The following is a 15,239-nucleotide window of genomic DNA, read 5'->3' as shown; positions in this document are numbered from 1 at the left end:
CGCTCCGCGGCATGTGGGATCCTCCCGGACCGGGGCACGAACCCGTGTCCCCTGCATCGGGAGGCAGACTCTCAACAGCTGCGCCACCAGGGAAGCCCATAATTAATTAATTTAAAAAATGGGTAGCACCTTCCTCCCTTACTTCAGTCATCCACTACCAAGAGCTTAGTGTGTATCCCCCGGATTTTTTGTACTGTAAAGTTTAAAGTACTGTATTATAAAATAATACGCAGTTACATTGTTGATGTAAATATTAAATAGTACAGCATCATTTATGTGAAAATATTCAAGTTTTTCTCCTTTCCACTCCCCTTTAGTGAGGCAACCACCATTAACAGTTTTGTCTGTATGCTTCAAATATTTTTTTAATTAATAAACTTTATTTCTTTAGAGCAGTTTTCGGTTCATAGCAAAATGGAGTGGAAAGTACAGAGAGTTCCCGTAAGCTCCTGTCCTCACACCTGCCCAGGCTCCACCACTATTGTTAACCAGCACCAGAGAGTGCATTTGTTACAGCTGATGAATCTATGCTGACATCACTGTCACCCAGAGTCCAGAGTTTACACCAGGGTTCACTCTTCCAAATATTTTTCAAATTAATTTTTAATTATGTAATTGATGTATGAATGTTTTTTCTATGTCTATTAAAAATATGTAGGCTTTCAAAAAGCAAAATGGGATAATATCATGCATATTAGTATATAGCTTGTTTTTATTTTTTAACAAATACCTTTCCAAGTCACTACATATAGACCTGCCTCATTCTTCTTTAATAAGGGCATACAGTGTTGTATGTCTATATTATGTTATTTATCCAGTTTCCCATTGGTATATATGGTTTTTAAAAAATATTTGTTTGGCTGCATCAGGCCTTAGTTGCGGCACGCAGGATCTTTCGTTGTGGCGCGCAGGCTCTTCCTTGTGGCACGCGGGCCTCTCTCTAGTTGAGAGGCGGCACACGGTCTCAGTAGTTGCGGTGTGCGGGCTCTCTAATTGTGACAGGCAGGTTTAGTTTCCCCGCAGCACGTGGGATCTTCGTTCCCTGACCAGAGATTGACCCCACGTTCCCTGCATTGGAAGGCAGATTCTTAACCACTGGACCACCAGGGAAGTCCCTATTCGTTTTTTAAACAACTTACACATTCTTTTTTCTTTATTATTTAAACATTTATTTATTTATTTAGGCTGTGCCTGGTCTTTGTTGCCGCACGCGGGATCTTTAGTTGCTGGCATGAGGAATCTCTTAGTTGCGGCGTGCATGCGAGACCTAGTTCCCCAACCAGGGATTGATCCCGGGCCCCCTGCATTGGGAGCATGGAGTCTTACCCACTGGACCACCAGGAAGTCCCCACATTCTTATACATATATATTTTGCACTCCTAGTATTACATAGAATAAATTTTCAGAAGTGGGATTATTGGTTATAGGGTATGAACATATCAGATTGGCGCTCTCTTATCTGGGGTTGACTGCACTTGTTATACACTCCCTCTAACCCCCACCTCTCTGTCACTTAAACACAGTGACACCATCTTCAAGGGACTTAGCCCTCAGGGTTGAGAATACTGGAGCATGGAAAGGAGAGAATTTACTTGTGAATAATAACAGTAATAGCTCACCTGCATTGAGCACTTAAACCATGTTTTGTGCACTCAAGCCAAGTATTGTTCTAAACACTTTACATGTATTAACTCCTTTAATCTGTATAACCACCCACAGAGATAAGTCTATTCTTATACCCATTTTAATGCTTAGGAAACTGAGACACCTAGGGTTAAGTAAGGTCACACATCTGTCTAGTAAATGTTGGGGCCAGGATCTGAAGCAAGGCTCTTGTGCTCTTAACCTCTGCACACACTCTCTAGAGAGTTTAATGCCATAAAGATGTCAGAGTTTCTCTACCTTGTTTATTCCTTAAAACAATATTGTATTTATTCATTTACTTGTCTTTTTCTACACTGTAACTCTTTGAGGGCAGGGTACCTGTCCAAGTATTCTTCATAACCCTATACCCTAATTCCTAGCACCATGTCTGATTTATTGTACATAATAAGTAAATTTAGTTGAATGGATAACAATGCCTCTGGGAGGTAGCTACTATATCCATTTTACAGATAAAGAAACCACAAGTCACTGTCACCCAAACGCTGCAGTAGAAAAGACTAGTAAGCGGAATCGTGGAGCGGCAATTTGAACCCATGGCTTTTGATACCTAATCCAGGGTGCTGTCCACCTTGCCTGAGCTGCCTCCTTCCTGCGTGTTTCTGAGGGCTCTGGAGCATAGCTCCCTACCTAGCAACTGTTTCTAAGCTGGAAGACTCACAGCTAGCCAGTTTTAATGATCCCTGGGAGGGGCAGAGCCTGATGGGAGGAAGGCCCCTGGAAAATAGTTTCTGGAAGCACTGCAACCAGGAATCAGTTGTTAGAGGAGTCAGGTTCCTTAGAGGACTACCGCGTAGTAATAATATGTATCCTCTATGTCGGCTTCTGCATGCCGAATGTTATTCTGTGTGATTTATGAGCATTGTCTCTTTTTAATGATCGCAGTCCCATTAGATGGATATTGTTATCTTTGTTTTACATGTGAAAGAATACTGAGAGGCCGAGTGACTTGCTCAAGGTTACACAACAAATAAGTGCTAAGGCTGAGATCCAACTCAAAATGTGTGACCCCCCAAACGTTCATTTTAAGCATTCTGCTACCCCGGCTTATAACAGCAGCTGGGGCAGGGGACATTGTAAGAAGAAATTGCCCTCCCAAGACCCTGGAGGACTTTAGTGACGAGTAGGTAGAGAAATAAGGTAGAGAAAATAAGGTAGAGAAAACCGTGCAGCCTGAGCCCTCCTAGGTGACGGGGTCACAGAAAGAAGAAATGTTATTTTATTTTGTTTTTTTAGCTGGCTGTGGGAGCTAGGAAGATTTGAGACCAGCCATTCCAATTTTTGAATCTGGGTTCTCAGCACGTGGTGTCTTTATAGTCAACCTAGAAATGGCAGAGTTATTTTGGGCACAAAGCAAGAGCTGTGGCTTTAAAAATATGCCACTGTATTTATCTCTTCCGCTCCAAGATTACTGAAAATTAGCCCAGCTGTGGCCTGAGGCACCAGACAGCCACACAGTCTTCTTCCAGCTCACTCAGCCCACCCTAAGCGGGTGAAACACCCAGAAGTGGCAGCCTCTGGGGAGTGGCTATCGGATTAGTTCCCCATCACCAAGCCTACCTTCTGATCACACACACATACCATCCCTTCCCGGCTACTGTAGGGATCAGGATGCTAGGCCTGTGAATCAGCTCAGCTCTGTCTTCTCCCCCATCCCCAAGGCTTCAATAGAAGTAAAAAAAAAGTCATAATTCTAATATTGAGCTGAGGAGTCAGTACAAGAATAATTTTTCAGCTGTATTACCAAGTCACTGTTCGATTCAGGGCAGACAATCTTGCGGTAATTTAAGCCTTCACTTTCCTTATCTATAAAATGGAAATCTTAAAAATATATTTTTTTATATATATATAAAATATATGTATATGCAAAGTGCTTAATAAAGTGCCTAAGAAAGTACCTGGCCCATAATAAGCAATCGATTGATATTCCTTAAACTAGTGAATCTTCTGCTACTCTGATCTTACTAACAGGTAAAATGTGGTGAGCTTTTACTTCATGTTAGGCACTGTGTTATATGCTCTCTAAGGATAATTACATTTAATCCTGTAACAACCCTATGAGGTGGATGGTATTATTCCTTTACACATGAAAACTGAGGCCCAGAGATAATTAATTTGCTAAACATCACGTAATTTACATGATGTAGCCAGATTTAAGCCTAGTATTCTGATTATAGGACCTAAAGTCTTAAAGAGAACAGGGAGTATATTTTTACATTCCCCTGTTTCCATGGAAAATTCTTTCCACTGTCAACTGAAGGACTAAGAAGCAGTGGGGAAATGCCCAGGTGGTTTTAGCTTTCTTTCCCTGTCTCTGATCCTGGACAGGATTTGGGTTTCCAGCCATCATTCTCCTGTGTTTTGTGGGCTGTAATTACTCAGATTTACTTTGCCCAGTTCATAAAGGATCGAGTGAGGGAGAGGAGGCGGAGCTTGTCCAAGCAGTCCACAAACCATACAGATGGTGGGATAGGGGGTGGGGAGGGAGCAAGATATGTTTTACATCCTGGTCTTTCAGTGGGTTTGATGGCAGATGCTTTTTGCGTTTTGGTCTGAGCGTGTATAATTCTACAATCTGCCAAGTTCTGGTAGAGAAAGAGAGGGAGAGACAGAGAGAGAAAGACACACACACACAGAAGAAATGGTTGCTCAAAGCCACAGAAGGCTCAAATGAAATTGGAGCTGCTTGAAGGGCCGCAGTGGCTGGCGGGGTGGGAAAGGAGTCCAGGACAAGCGAGGTGTCCCTGTGCAGAAAGCCTGGGTGGTCACTTGCAAACCCAGAATCTGCACAGCCTTCCGTGCCCTGACCCTCCCCTGAGCAGCCAGAGGCAGCAGCAGAAGCAGCAGCCCGCGCCGGAGAACAAGCAGTCCAGGGGAGCTGTCTGGTGGGGCCGGAAACGGCTGTAATCATTTAATAGCCTTTGCTGGCTGCATGAACCTAGCGGAGTGGGCGGTAGGCAGGCTCCAGAGTGCTGTCTGGCAAGATGGTCCCCCGCTTTAATCAAAATGATGGGTTTTCTGGAAGCTCTTTATTAACCTCAGCACCAGAATCCCAGAGATGGTAACAAAGGGATGAATGGGGAGCGAAAGGGAGGGCTGCAACCTGCCGGCTGGGCTGCGATTTTCCAGAGCTGAGCACTCACTCCCGCAGCCCCACCCCTCCCCCCACCTCCACACTTCTTTCTATTGATTCTTTCTTAGAGGCTCCTGCCTGCATCGCCATCTCCCAAATGATGACTAAACAGATGTAGCCAGAGCCATTGCTATATTTGTATAATGCTTCAGGGTTTTCAAAGGGCCTTCATATACAGCTCAGGATGTGGGTCTCGTTGGTAACTGGAGTGAGACTACCTAGATTTGAGTCCCAGACTCCACCAGTTAGTAACCCTGTGACGATTGGTCCTCAGTCTCTTCATTTATAAAACCAACATATCTATAAAGCAGACATGGATATTGGCAATATCTACTTCCTGTGGTTCTTGTGAGGAGTAAAAATTATATAGCATATGCAGATCTGCTTAGCCCAGTGCCTAGCACATAGGAAGGCAGAGTAAATGTTAACTAATTCATAACCCTGTTGAAGACAGGAAGGTGATCACCTCCATTTTATGCCTGAGGCAACTGAGGCTCAGAGTCGTTTATGTAAATTGCCCAGGACTATGTACCATTAAGTGACAGAACCAGGGCAAGCCCTCAAGTTCAGAAGAGCAAAGCGAGAGGAGGAGAGGAAAAGAAGATTAAAAATCCTCCAACATTCTCCAGCCTTGCCCCTCTAAAAACTTTCCTGAAAGTACTATTCTTGGTCAAAATGACTTTGGGTGGTTTTGTTAGGGGAAGTCTGTGTAAATCAGATAAACCTCTCCTGGCCTTAGCTGATTGTCAGGAGCAGATTAGAATAGGGGTTGGGGGTAGGTTTACAAGTCTGACATTTGCTTCACAATCTTCAGGACCTTCCCTGGCATCTGCACTGGCAAAGCCTCCAGCTCAATTGTTCCCAGTCACTGAGGCTAAACTCCATCCAGAGTTCGTTTAGAATGAAAGAAGAAAGTAGGGAATGTTGCCCAAAAGACCCTGGGCAGTGTGTAAGGGAAGTGCCTAAAGTGGGTTATTGGATTAGGTGAAGTGGTCAGCTACCCCCATAGGGCAGTTTTTAAAGCTGGAGATCTGTATGCCTTTGTAAAACAAAAAGTGTATGTTGTTCATATTTTTACATGTATACCTACTGTGGAGAAACCAGCCAATTAAAAAAAAAAGGCAAAACCTTTTACTATAATTATGATCATACTCTATTAAACTTTCGAATTCCATTGGGTTGTAGTCTGAATGTCAGGGAAGGGCTGATCCTCCGCCGCTTGATGTCTCTCAGAAGTCTTCTTTCCAGGCTGTATTGGATCCATTCATTTGGGTCATGGCTGCATCTCAGTCTCGTCTTTGTGAGCCAGTGAGCTGGGTCCCTGGGAGCAGAGGGGAGGGGACCTGTGGGAGGTCCCAGGAGCGGGAGAGGGAGACAGCACTGAAAGAAGAAACATTCCCTTGACTGACCTGAGACTGGCCCTGGGCTGGGGTTGGGGGTAGAAAAGGTGCATCTTCCTTTCTCATCTTTTCCTCATCTTCCTTTTTCATCTTTCTCATGAGATACTCACATCAAGGAGTATCTCCTTGATTCTGCCCCAAAGTCACAGCATTTTATAAGCGAAGCTGGCCAAGGGCTTCAGTGCTCTTGGCCAAAAGGGACTCAGATTTCGGAGGTCAGTAAATGTTGTTTGTCACAGCCTTAAGATATTATTTCACCTGAATGAACCCTCAGAGATGTTCGCACACACATCAGCCAGAACAGGTTGGGTACAAGGATCCGGGAGGCACTGGGGAAACCAGATCTTGTTCTGCTCTGCAGAAGCTGAATATGAGGAGGATGCACCTGAATTCTCCTTGGAGTGGAGGCTGAATCAGACCCAACCTAGACTCCCAGCCAAGGCCGAGGAAGCTCAGTGACATGTAAAAGAACTCATCAACTCTTAGGGATCCTGCTGTGAGAGGCTCCCTCCGCCTACAGGCACGGCCATTAAGGTCCTTTAACTCTGCAAGATAAAAATATCTCTGAATTCTGCATTTCCAGATGACAGTCCTAAAGGCCTCATACAGAGTCCTGGCTGTGGTCAGAAAATTTTCCATCCTGGACTCTGTGAGAGCAACTAAAGGACTCCAGAGTGGTGTTGAAACCCAGTTCTCCTAGACGCCAAGTCAGAGGCTTTTAATTGCATTTCTCACTTTTGTCTCAGTCTCTCAGGGGCAGGGCCTGTATTTGAAAGGTCAACAGGCAGATTCTGGCTGAGGTCAATTGCAGATTTGATTATCTTAGACGAATCAAAGAAATCAGTCTCAGAGAAAAAATATCTATAGCCCTATGTCCAAAGAGCTATAGTGTTAGCTCTGCCAGGGGAAGCATGGTATAGCAAAGGGGTTTATGAGAGAAAAGAAACTCTCTTACTCCCTTTCCCTACAGTCTGCTGGTATTTGGACTAAATTTGCAATATCCTTACCCTGCCGTCCTAGCCCTGAGAGCTGCGCGATGTATAGTTGCCCATGTGTGATTCCATTTATTGAGCTCTTTCATTGTGCTGGAGTCAGTCTCAGCACTTCACATGCATTTCCTGGTTGTCTTTAGGGACTCCAAAGTGCGGCAATGGAAACTCATTTGATCTGCTAAGGAGTGGGCACCACTTCCATTTCTCACATCAGTCCTTTCATTCATCCATCCAGCAAGTATTTATCAAACACCTGTTATGGGCCAGGAATTGTGCTAGACACTGGCTACGCATTGGTGAATAAAACAGTTATATTTTCTTATAGAATAGATTACTAAAAAGAACGTGCTGTATAGCACAGGGAACGTACTCAATACTCTGGCGTATATGGGAAAAGAATCCGAAAAAAAAAATGAGTGGATATATGTGTATGTATAACTGATTCACTTTGCCGTACACCTGAAACACAACACTGTAAATCAACTGTACTCCAGTAAAATTTTTTTTAAACATTCAAAAATAAATACATATTTTCTGCTTCTCTGGACCTTACAGTGATAGAGATAGAGGTGAAGGGGGTGCTGCTTGGCTAGGATGGTCATAGAATACCTCTCTGAAGAGGTTTCAATTAAGCACAGACTTGAAGAATGAGGAGTCATGCTAAGCATGGAGGGGAGACCATTCTAGGCAAAAAGAAGCCGTATGTGTACAGATTTTGAGGCAAAAACAATCCCAAGGGGTGTTGAGGAATTGAAAGAAAACCTGTGTGGCTGGAGGATAGTGGTAAGAGAGACACTTGTAGGTGAAATTGGAGAATAAAAGATAACAGGCTATTGAAGGGCTTTGTATACCATGTTAAGGAGTTTGATTTTTTTTTTTTCCTCTCAAGGCAATAGAAAACCTTCAAATAATTTTAAGCAAGGGGAGTGATATAAAATAATTTCTATTTTTTAAAGGATTTTTACTGTGTGCATGTTATACTTCAGTATTTTAAAAACGGAGAAAGACTTTAAGGAATAAAGATGACTCTGGCTATATGTGGAAGGTTAGAGAGAGGCAAAAGTAGAAGCAGGCTGAACAAGGAAGAGGCTATTGTTGTAATTCACATACAAGATAATCGTGTCCTGAAAAAAGGTAGCAGCAGTGAAAATGGGGAGAAGAGGACAAAGTTTAGGAGGCTGAAATGACAGGTGTTGGTATATTATAAATGAAGAATAGAGAAAAATGAATAATGGCTCTGAAGCTTCTGCCTTGAGCATTGGAGTGAATGGCATATCATCGATTGAGATGAGAGATTTAGAAGGGAACAGAGGAGAGGAATCATGAGTTTGATTTCAGATTCCTTCAGTTTGAGTTGCCCATGAGACTGCCAAGAGGAGATACCAGATAGGCAGTTGGATACATGAGATTGGAGAGACCTATGGGCTTTAAGTATACATTTGTATCTCATCAGCATATTTAGATGGTATGTTTACCCATGGACAGGCTGAGATTCCAAAAGGAGACAGTGAAGAAAAAGAAGAAGAAAAGGTCTAGGGCCAAACCCAAGGAAGCTGCAATACATAGGTAAAGAGGATCCTGCGAGGAAACTGACAAAGAACAGCCAGAGAGAGTGGTCAGGAGAATGGTTTGATACGGAACTCATAAAAAAATAAGTGTTTCAAGAAGGGGATTATTATTATTATTATTTTTTTTTTTTTTTTTTTTTTTTTTTTTACGGTACGCGGGCCTCTCACTGTTGTGGCCTCTCCTGTTGCGGAGCACAGGCTCCGGATGCGCAGGCTCAGCAGCCATGGCTCACGGGCCCAGCCGCTCTGCGGCATGTGGGATCTTCCCAGACCGGGGCACGAACCCGCGTCCCCTGCATCGGCAGGCGGACTCTCAACCACTGCGCCACCAGGGGAGCCCAAGAAGGGGATTATTAATGCTGCTGAGAAGTTCAATAAGATGAAGACTAAAATGTGACCACTGGCTTTGGAAGTAATATAATCAGTGAGCTTGCCATGAACAATGTTAGCAAAGTAGTGCTCAAGGATACCAAATTAGAGGAGATTGAGAAGTGGTGGAAGGTAAGGAGATGGAAGTAGCAAATGTAGAGAATCCCAAACTACAATCAAACGTAAACTGTTTATCTGGCAGAACTTTCCATGGCTCCACCGAACACTGCTGTGATGCCAAAAGGTTTCAATGTCATGGCCACTGGGATCACTTCGCTCAGACAGACCATTACTCTTCTTCTCTAGCTCTGACCTCTACTTTTCTAGAAGTCATTGGTATACTTTATGGTGTGTCTTCCAACTAGACTCTTGGGAAAGTCTTGCACTGGAAACCCCTATGGATGCATAATCATTTTCTCAAGTCTCAGCGTAAATTTCACCTCTCTTGGAATCTCAATTGACTTTCTCAAGTGTAGTTAATAATTTTTGCCTCTCGGTCCTATAATACTTTACATGTACCTATATATATCTTATCTTTTATTTTTAATTGAGATATAATTGACACATAATAGTTCCAGGTGTACAACATGATTTACTATTTGTATACATAGTAAAATTATCACAATAAGACTAGCTAACATCTCTCACTATATATAGTTACAAAAAAATTTTTTATTATGATGAGAACTTTTAAGATCTATTCTCTTAGCAGCTTTCAAATATGCAATACAGTATTATTAACTGTAGTTACCGTACTGTACATTACATCCCATGACTTATTTATTTTATAACTGTAAGTCTGTACCTTTTGGCACCCTTCAGTACCACCACCACCATCTAGCAACCACCAATCTGTTTTCTGTATCTATAAGCTTGTTTTTTTGTTTGTTTTTTTAGATTCCACATATAAGTGAAATCATGTGATATTTGTCTTTCTCGGTGTTATTTTGTCAAATATTTAAATATTGACTTATTTCACTTAGCATAATGCCCTTGAGGTCCACTCATGTTGTCACAAATGGCAAGATGTCTTTCTTTTTTATGGCTGAATTATATATATATATAAAATTCAGCTCTGTGTGTGTGTGTGTGTATCACATTTTCTTTATCCATTCATCCATCGATGAACACTTAAATTGCTTCCATATCTTTGCTATTGTAAATAATGCTGCAGTGAACATGGGGGTACATATATCTTTTCAAGATAGTGTTTTTGCTTTCTTTAGATACATACCCAGAAGTGGAATTGCTGGATCATATGCTAGCTCTATTTTTAATATTTTGAGGAACCTCCATACTCTTTTCCATAGTGGCTACACCAATTTATATTCCCACCAACAGTGGACAAGGGATCCCTTTTCTCCATACCCTCACCAACACTTTCTATTTCTAGTTTTTTGTTTTTTGTTTTTTTTTTTTTTTTTGCGGTATGCGGGCCTCTCACTGTTGTGGCCTCTCCCGTTGCGGAGCACAGGATCCGGACGCGCAGGCTCAGCGGCCATGGCTCACGGACCCAGCCGCTCCGCAGCATGTGGGATCTTCCCAGACCGGGGCACGAACCCGTGTCCCCTGCATCAGTAGGCGGACTGTCAACCACTGCGCCACCAGGGAAGCCCTATTTCTAGTTTTTTTGATAACAGCCATTCTAACAGGTGTGAGGTGATAGCTCATTGTGGGTTTGATTTGTATTTCTCTGATGATTAGTGACATTGAGCACCTTTTCACATACCTGTTGGCCATCTGTATGTCTTCTTTGGAAAAATGTCTATTCAGATCTTCTTTCCATTTTTCAATCAGATTGTTTGGAGTTTTTTTAATATTGAATTCTATGACTTCTTTATATATTTTGGATACTAACCCCTTATAAGATATAGGATTTGAAAATATTTTCTCCCATTCTGTAGGTTGCCTTTTCATTTCGTTGGTTTCCTTCTTTTTGCAGCAGCTTTTTAGTTTGATGTAGTATCATTTGTTTATTTTTGCTTTTGTTGCTTTTGTTATCAGATTCAAAAAAATCATTGCTAAGACTGATGGTAAAGAGCTTACTGCTTATGATCTCTTCTAGGAGTTCTATGGTTTCAGGTCTTATGTTCAAGTTTGCAACCCATTTTGAGTTAATTTTTGTGTATGGTGTAAGATAGAGGCCCAGTTTCATTCTCTTATATGTGGCTGTCCATTTCTTCTAACATCATTTATTGAAGACACTGTCCTTTTCCCATTGTATGTTCTTGGCTTGTTTGCCATAAATTAACTGACCATTTTTGCATGAGTTTATTTTTGGGCTCTGTATTCTCTTCCATGATTTGTGTGTCTTTTTATGCCATACTGTTTTGATTACTATAGCTTTGTAATATATTTTAGAAGCTTGGTGCCTCCACCTTTGTTCTTCTTTCTCAAGAATTCTTTGGCTGGGGCTTCTCTGGTGGTCCAATGGTTAAGACTCCATGCTTCCACTGCAGAGGGCACAGGTTTGATCCCTGGTAGGGTAATTAAGATCCCACATGCCATGTGGCATGCATGCATGCATGCATAAATAAATAAATCTAAAAAATAAAATTAAAAAACGCTTTGGCTACTGGGTTCTTTTGTGGTTCCATACAAATTTTAGTATTGTTTGTTCTATTTCTGTGAAAAATGCCATTGGAATTTTGATAAGGATTGCATTGGATCTATAGATTGCTTTGGGTAGTATGGGCATTTTAACAATATTAATTCTTCCAATCCATGAGCATGGAATATCTTTCCATTTGTTTCTATCTCCTTCAATTTCTTTCATAAATGTCGTAAAGTTTCCAGTGTACGGGTCTTTCGTCTTCTTGGTTAAATTTATTCCTAGGTACTTTATCGCATATTCTGCTTTAATCCAGTACATTTCCTGCCCCACTCCCAGGCAGGGTAATCACAACCAGATATTCTTTAGAAAATTCTTCACAAAGAACCAAAAATATGTTACTAGAAACCTAGATTTCTGGACCCTCTGGTGAAAAAAATTGTTTCCAAACATTGGCCTTGCCCTAGGCTTGAAGAAATAACTCACGATTTCATGGGGGCCATGACCATCTGTGCAGCCTCTCCTGTGTTCAGGCTCCTGGTGTGGCATATGGAAAGCATATGTTGACTCTGTGACTGACTTGTGATGGTTTGTCTTGCAGAACCAGAGGCAGGAGAGGTGTCCCCTCCAGTCGGTGCTGGTGTCAACAGCAACAGCTGGACCTTTAAATACGGACCAGGCAACCCCAAACAATCTGGTCCCGGTGAGTTGCCAGACAAATTCATTATCCCAGGATCTCCTGCAATCATCTCCATCCGGCAGGAGCCTACTAACAGCCAAATTGACAAAAGTGACTTCATAACCTTCGGCAAAAAGGAGGAGACCAAGAAAAAGAAGAAAAAGAAGAAGGGTAACAAGACCCAGGAGAAAAAAGAGAAAGGGAACAGCACGACTGACAACAGTGACCAGTGAGGTCATCTAATGGAAACAAGCCACTTAGCCAGTTTTTGTAATAATGGCAAATCTCTCCCATGTAGCAACTCCCTACTCCTTTTTCCTATCGACATGAGCCCTTTCTTATAGACCTCAGAAATCTGCAGAAAGTTCCCTATGTCTGTCTAGATCACATTTAACAAGTTTTGTCTTAAAAGCTTTACTAAGTCTGGTGTTAACTCTCTCTCTCCACTCTGGCTTGTTTTCAGAACCTAAAAAGCAGACCCAAGTCTCCTTTCTCCTCCGCCACAAAGGAGAGGCTTCCCAGCCCCGCCAGTGAGAGGTTGGACTCTCTGCCCTGTGCTCCGGGGATCCTGTCTTGATGACACTTTCAGGGCAGGCTGAAAGGTTTTGAGATTGAGCAGCTTGAGTGTCTGTGGCCACTGGGTATGTGTGGCCACCGGGGAATATGTTGGCTGGGATGGGCCAGATTAGACTAGGAGGGCTGGGAAACAAAGGCAAATCAACAATGGGAAATGTGAAACGAAAAGGTACCAGACTTTCTAAATCTTACAACTGAAGAGGCAGTGGCCACCCTCTAGCAGACAAAACTCCCCCCATTGACAAGGCTTTAGGAATCCCTAAGTCTCTTGGCTGTGGTGTCATTATACCTAAAACCTGCATTTTACCTACAAGCCAATAGTTCAGTGTTTAACAGGGGGCCAACCAGGGCAACAGAAGCAGATCTGATGTGTTTCCTGCATATGTCCTTGTGCTCACTTTATTAAAAATTCTTTTGCACACAATGTTATGAAAAGGTCAGATTCTTTTCCGACAACACATATGCAAAAGCAAAAGAAAACCCCAGCACCTCACTTTATGCTGTTTGTTGATAGATTTATTTAAAAAAGAGAATATCTATAACTATAAATCTTTAAAGAGAAATATGATGAATTCAATTCCCCTAAACTATCCTCGAAAGAGAATTCAGCCTACAGCCATTTAAATGATCATTGCTGCTACAGAAGTGCTTTAAGAGAATTGCCTGAAACATCTGTATTATACCGGCCACCTGCCAATCACAGCTTTACTCTTTCAGGTCACTCTGGGGCTGCCTCTTGCATGTATTAATTACTAAATAAAAGGATCTTTCGCTCTCTGTTTTCTAAGAAACAATTATGTGCACTTTGAATACACAACCTTCTCTAACCAACTGTATCAAGACCCAGAAATTGAAGAAAAATGTTGTTTTCTCATACATACAGTGAGCAGACTTTCCAATCCTCTAATTCTGTGATTTGTCTTGGTGTGATCGCCAACACCTTCTCTTTGGTTTAGTTTTCCTTTTCTATAACACTCTGAATTGCTAATCTTGCTAACACCTATGATGTTACCTGAGCTCAATCTCCCATATGTATGCTGTATGCTATTATAAGACTCCTGATATATATTTACTCTGTGCTTGTGTATGTGAATGTTACTGCAACTATTACCTAGAGTGAACTTTAAGCTTTATTGTTGAATGTAATTCCATTATATTTCCTTTTGTACACCTGTGAAAAAGTGCAGTAGAGTTTTTTTAACCATTGTTAATCAACTTTTATGTATGAAAGACACAGTAAAATTTCTTTCTTAAATCAAGATACTGGTGATTCAAGGAATTTTATTTATGGTCAGCCAAGAGCTGTCTCTTGCCAAGACTCTTGCTGGCAAGGGAATGGTTAAAGCTGTTTTTCTCTAGTAACAGTTCTGGAATGCATACTGAAGATATTTCCTGAGGGTGTGCAAGCACAAAATTTACCAATCTGACCTCTTTGAAGTTACAGAATACTTTGAAATTCTAACAATATCTGGAATATCAGCTCATAGAGAATAATAAAATTTACTGTCACCTTAAATAAGAAATTTTAATTTGTTAAAATGTGCAATTTAGAAGTTTGATTAATTATATTATCTTTTAAAAGTTAACATAAAAGAGGTAGGAGTCTGTTATTAAAAGCATTAAATCTCAAAAAAAACTCAAACCTGTTTTGTCTACTTTTAGCTTCATTCTCCCATTTTTTGAAGGGTGTGTAACTTCAGCTCTGCAGGATTGCATGGGGTAAAACTTATTGCTAACACATGTGAACCATTGCTACATCATTGTAGGTTGTAATCATTTTGCCCCACTGAAACCCATGTATCTGACCTTACGTGCCTTTTGAATACTAGGAGAATCGGGCTAATTTATTAATGATGATAATTATAATGCATCTGTACAGCACTTTTACATTTGCAAAGTGCTTTCCAGTCCATGTTAGTTACTAGTTATTACAGCTGTAAGGATAAAACACGTCATATGGATTCATTTTTGATTGGTGCTATTGGTATTTCCTCTGTTATTGCTAATAAATGGAAAATGATGGTATGAAAGAAATGGTGGTCGTTTCTAAGAAGAAGAGTAGGAGAAAATAGAACACTGATTATTATTAGCTATTATTGTTGAAGAAGGTTGCAGTGTAAAACATACCGTATCATTCTCTGGCTGTCTCCCTGGCTATTATGTTCATTACTAAGGCATGACACCCAATGGAATCAAGAATCAAATTCCACAATATTACCAGAACGGGCAGCCAGGAGGTTTCTGGGTCACTTCCCAGTACACCATTTCAGTCTTCTCTAATAAGAATTGCAACAAACCAATTTTAATCA

The 15,239-nt window shown here is 41.4% G+C and overlaps 1 protein-coding gene across 7 annotated transcripts in view; it reads left to right on the top strand.

The window, feature by feature from the left end:
• The window catches only part of LOC132423210 (protocadherin alpha-4), a 173,248-nt gene extending 158,297 nt beyond the window's left edge, over positions 1-14,951 (top strand). For 6 of the 7 annotated variants that reach the window (XM_069540583.1, XM_060008687.1, XM_069540581.1 and 3 more), the window contains exon 4: positions 12,277-14,951. In XM_069540583.1, coding sequence (XP_069396684.1) covers positions 12,277-12,587 — 311 coding nt within the window. In that variant the 3' untranslated portion in view covers positions 12,588-14,951. The remainder of the gene's footprint in view (positions 1-12,276) is intronic. The other variant, XM_069540585.1, reaches the window with a different exon arrangement.
• The last annotated feature ends 288 nt before the right edge of the window (positions 14,952-15,239 follow it).

This window comes from Delphinus delphis, chromosome 3, assembly GCF_949987515.2.
Source record: "Delphinus delphis chromosome 3, mDelDel1.2, whole genome shotgun sequence".
NCBI lineage: Eukaryota > Metazoa > Chordata > Mammalia > Artiodactyla > Delphinidae > Delphinus > Delphinus delphis.
The sequence above is the reverse complement of the archived record's forward strand: the minus strand, read 5'-3'. Positions and strand labels throughout refer to the sequence as shown.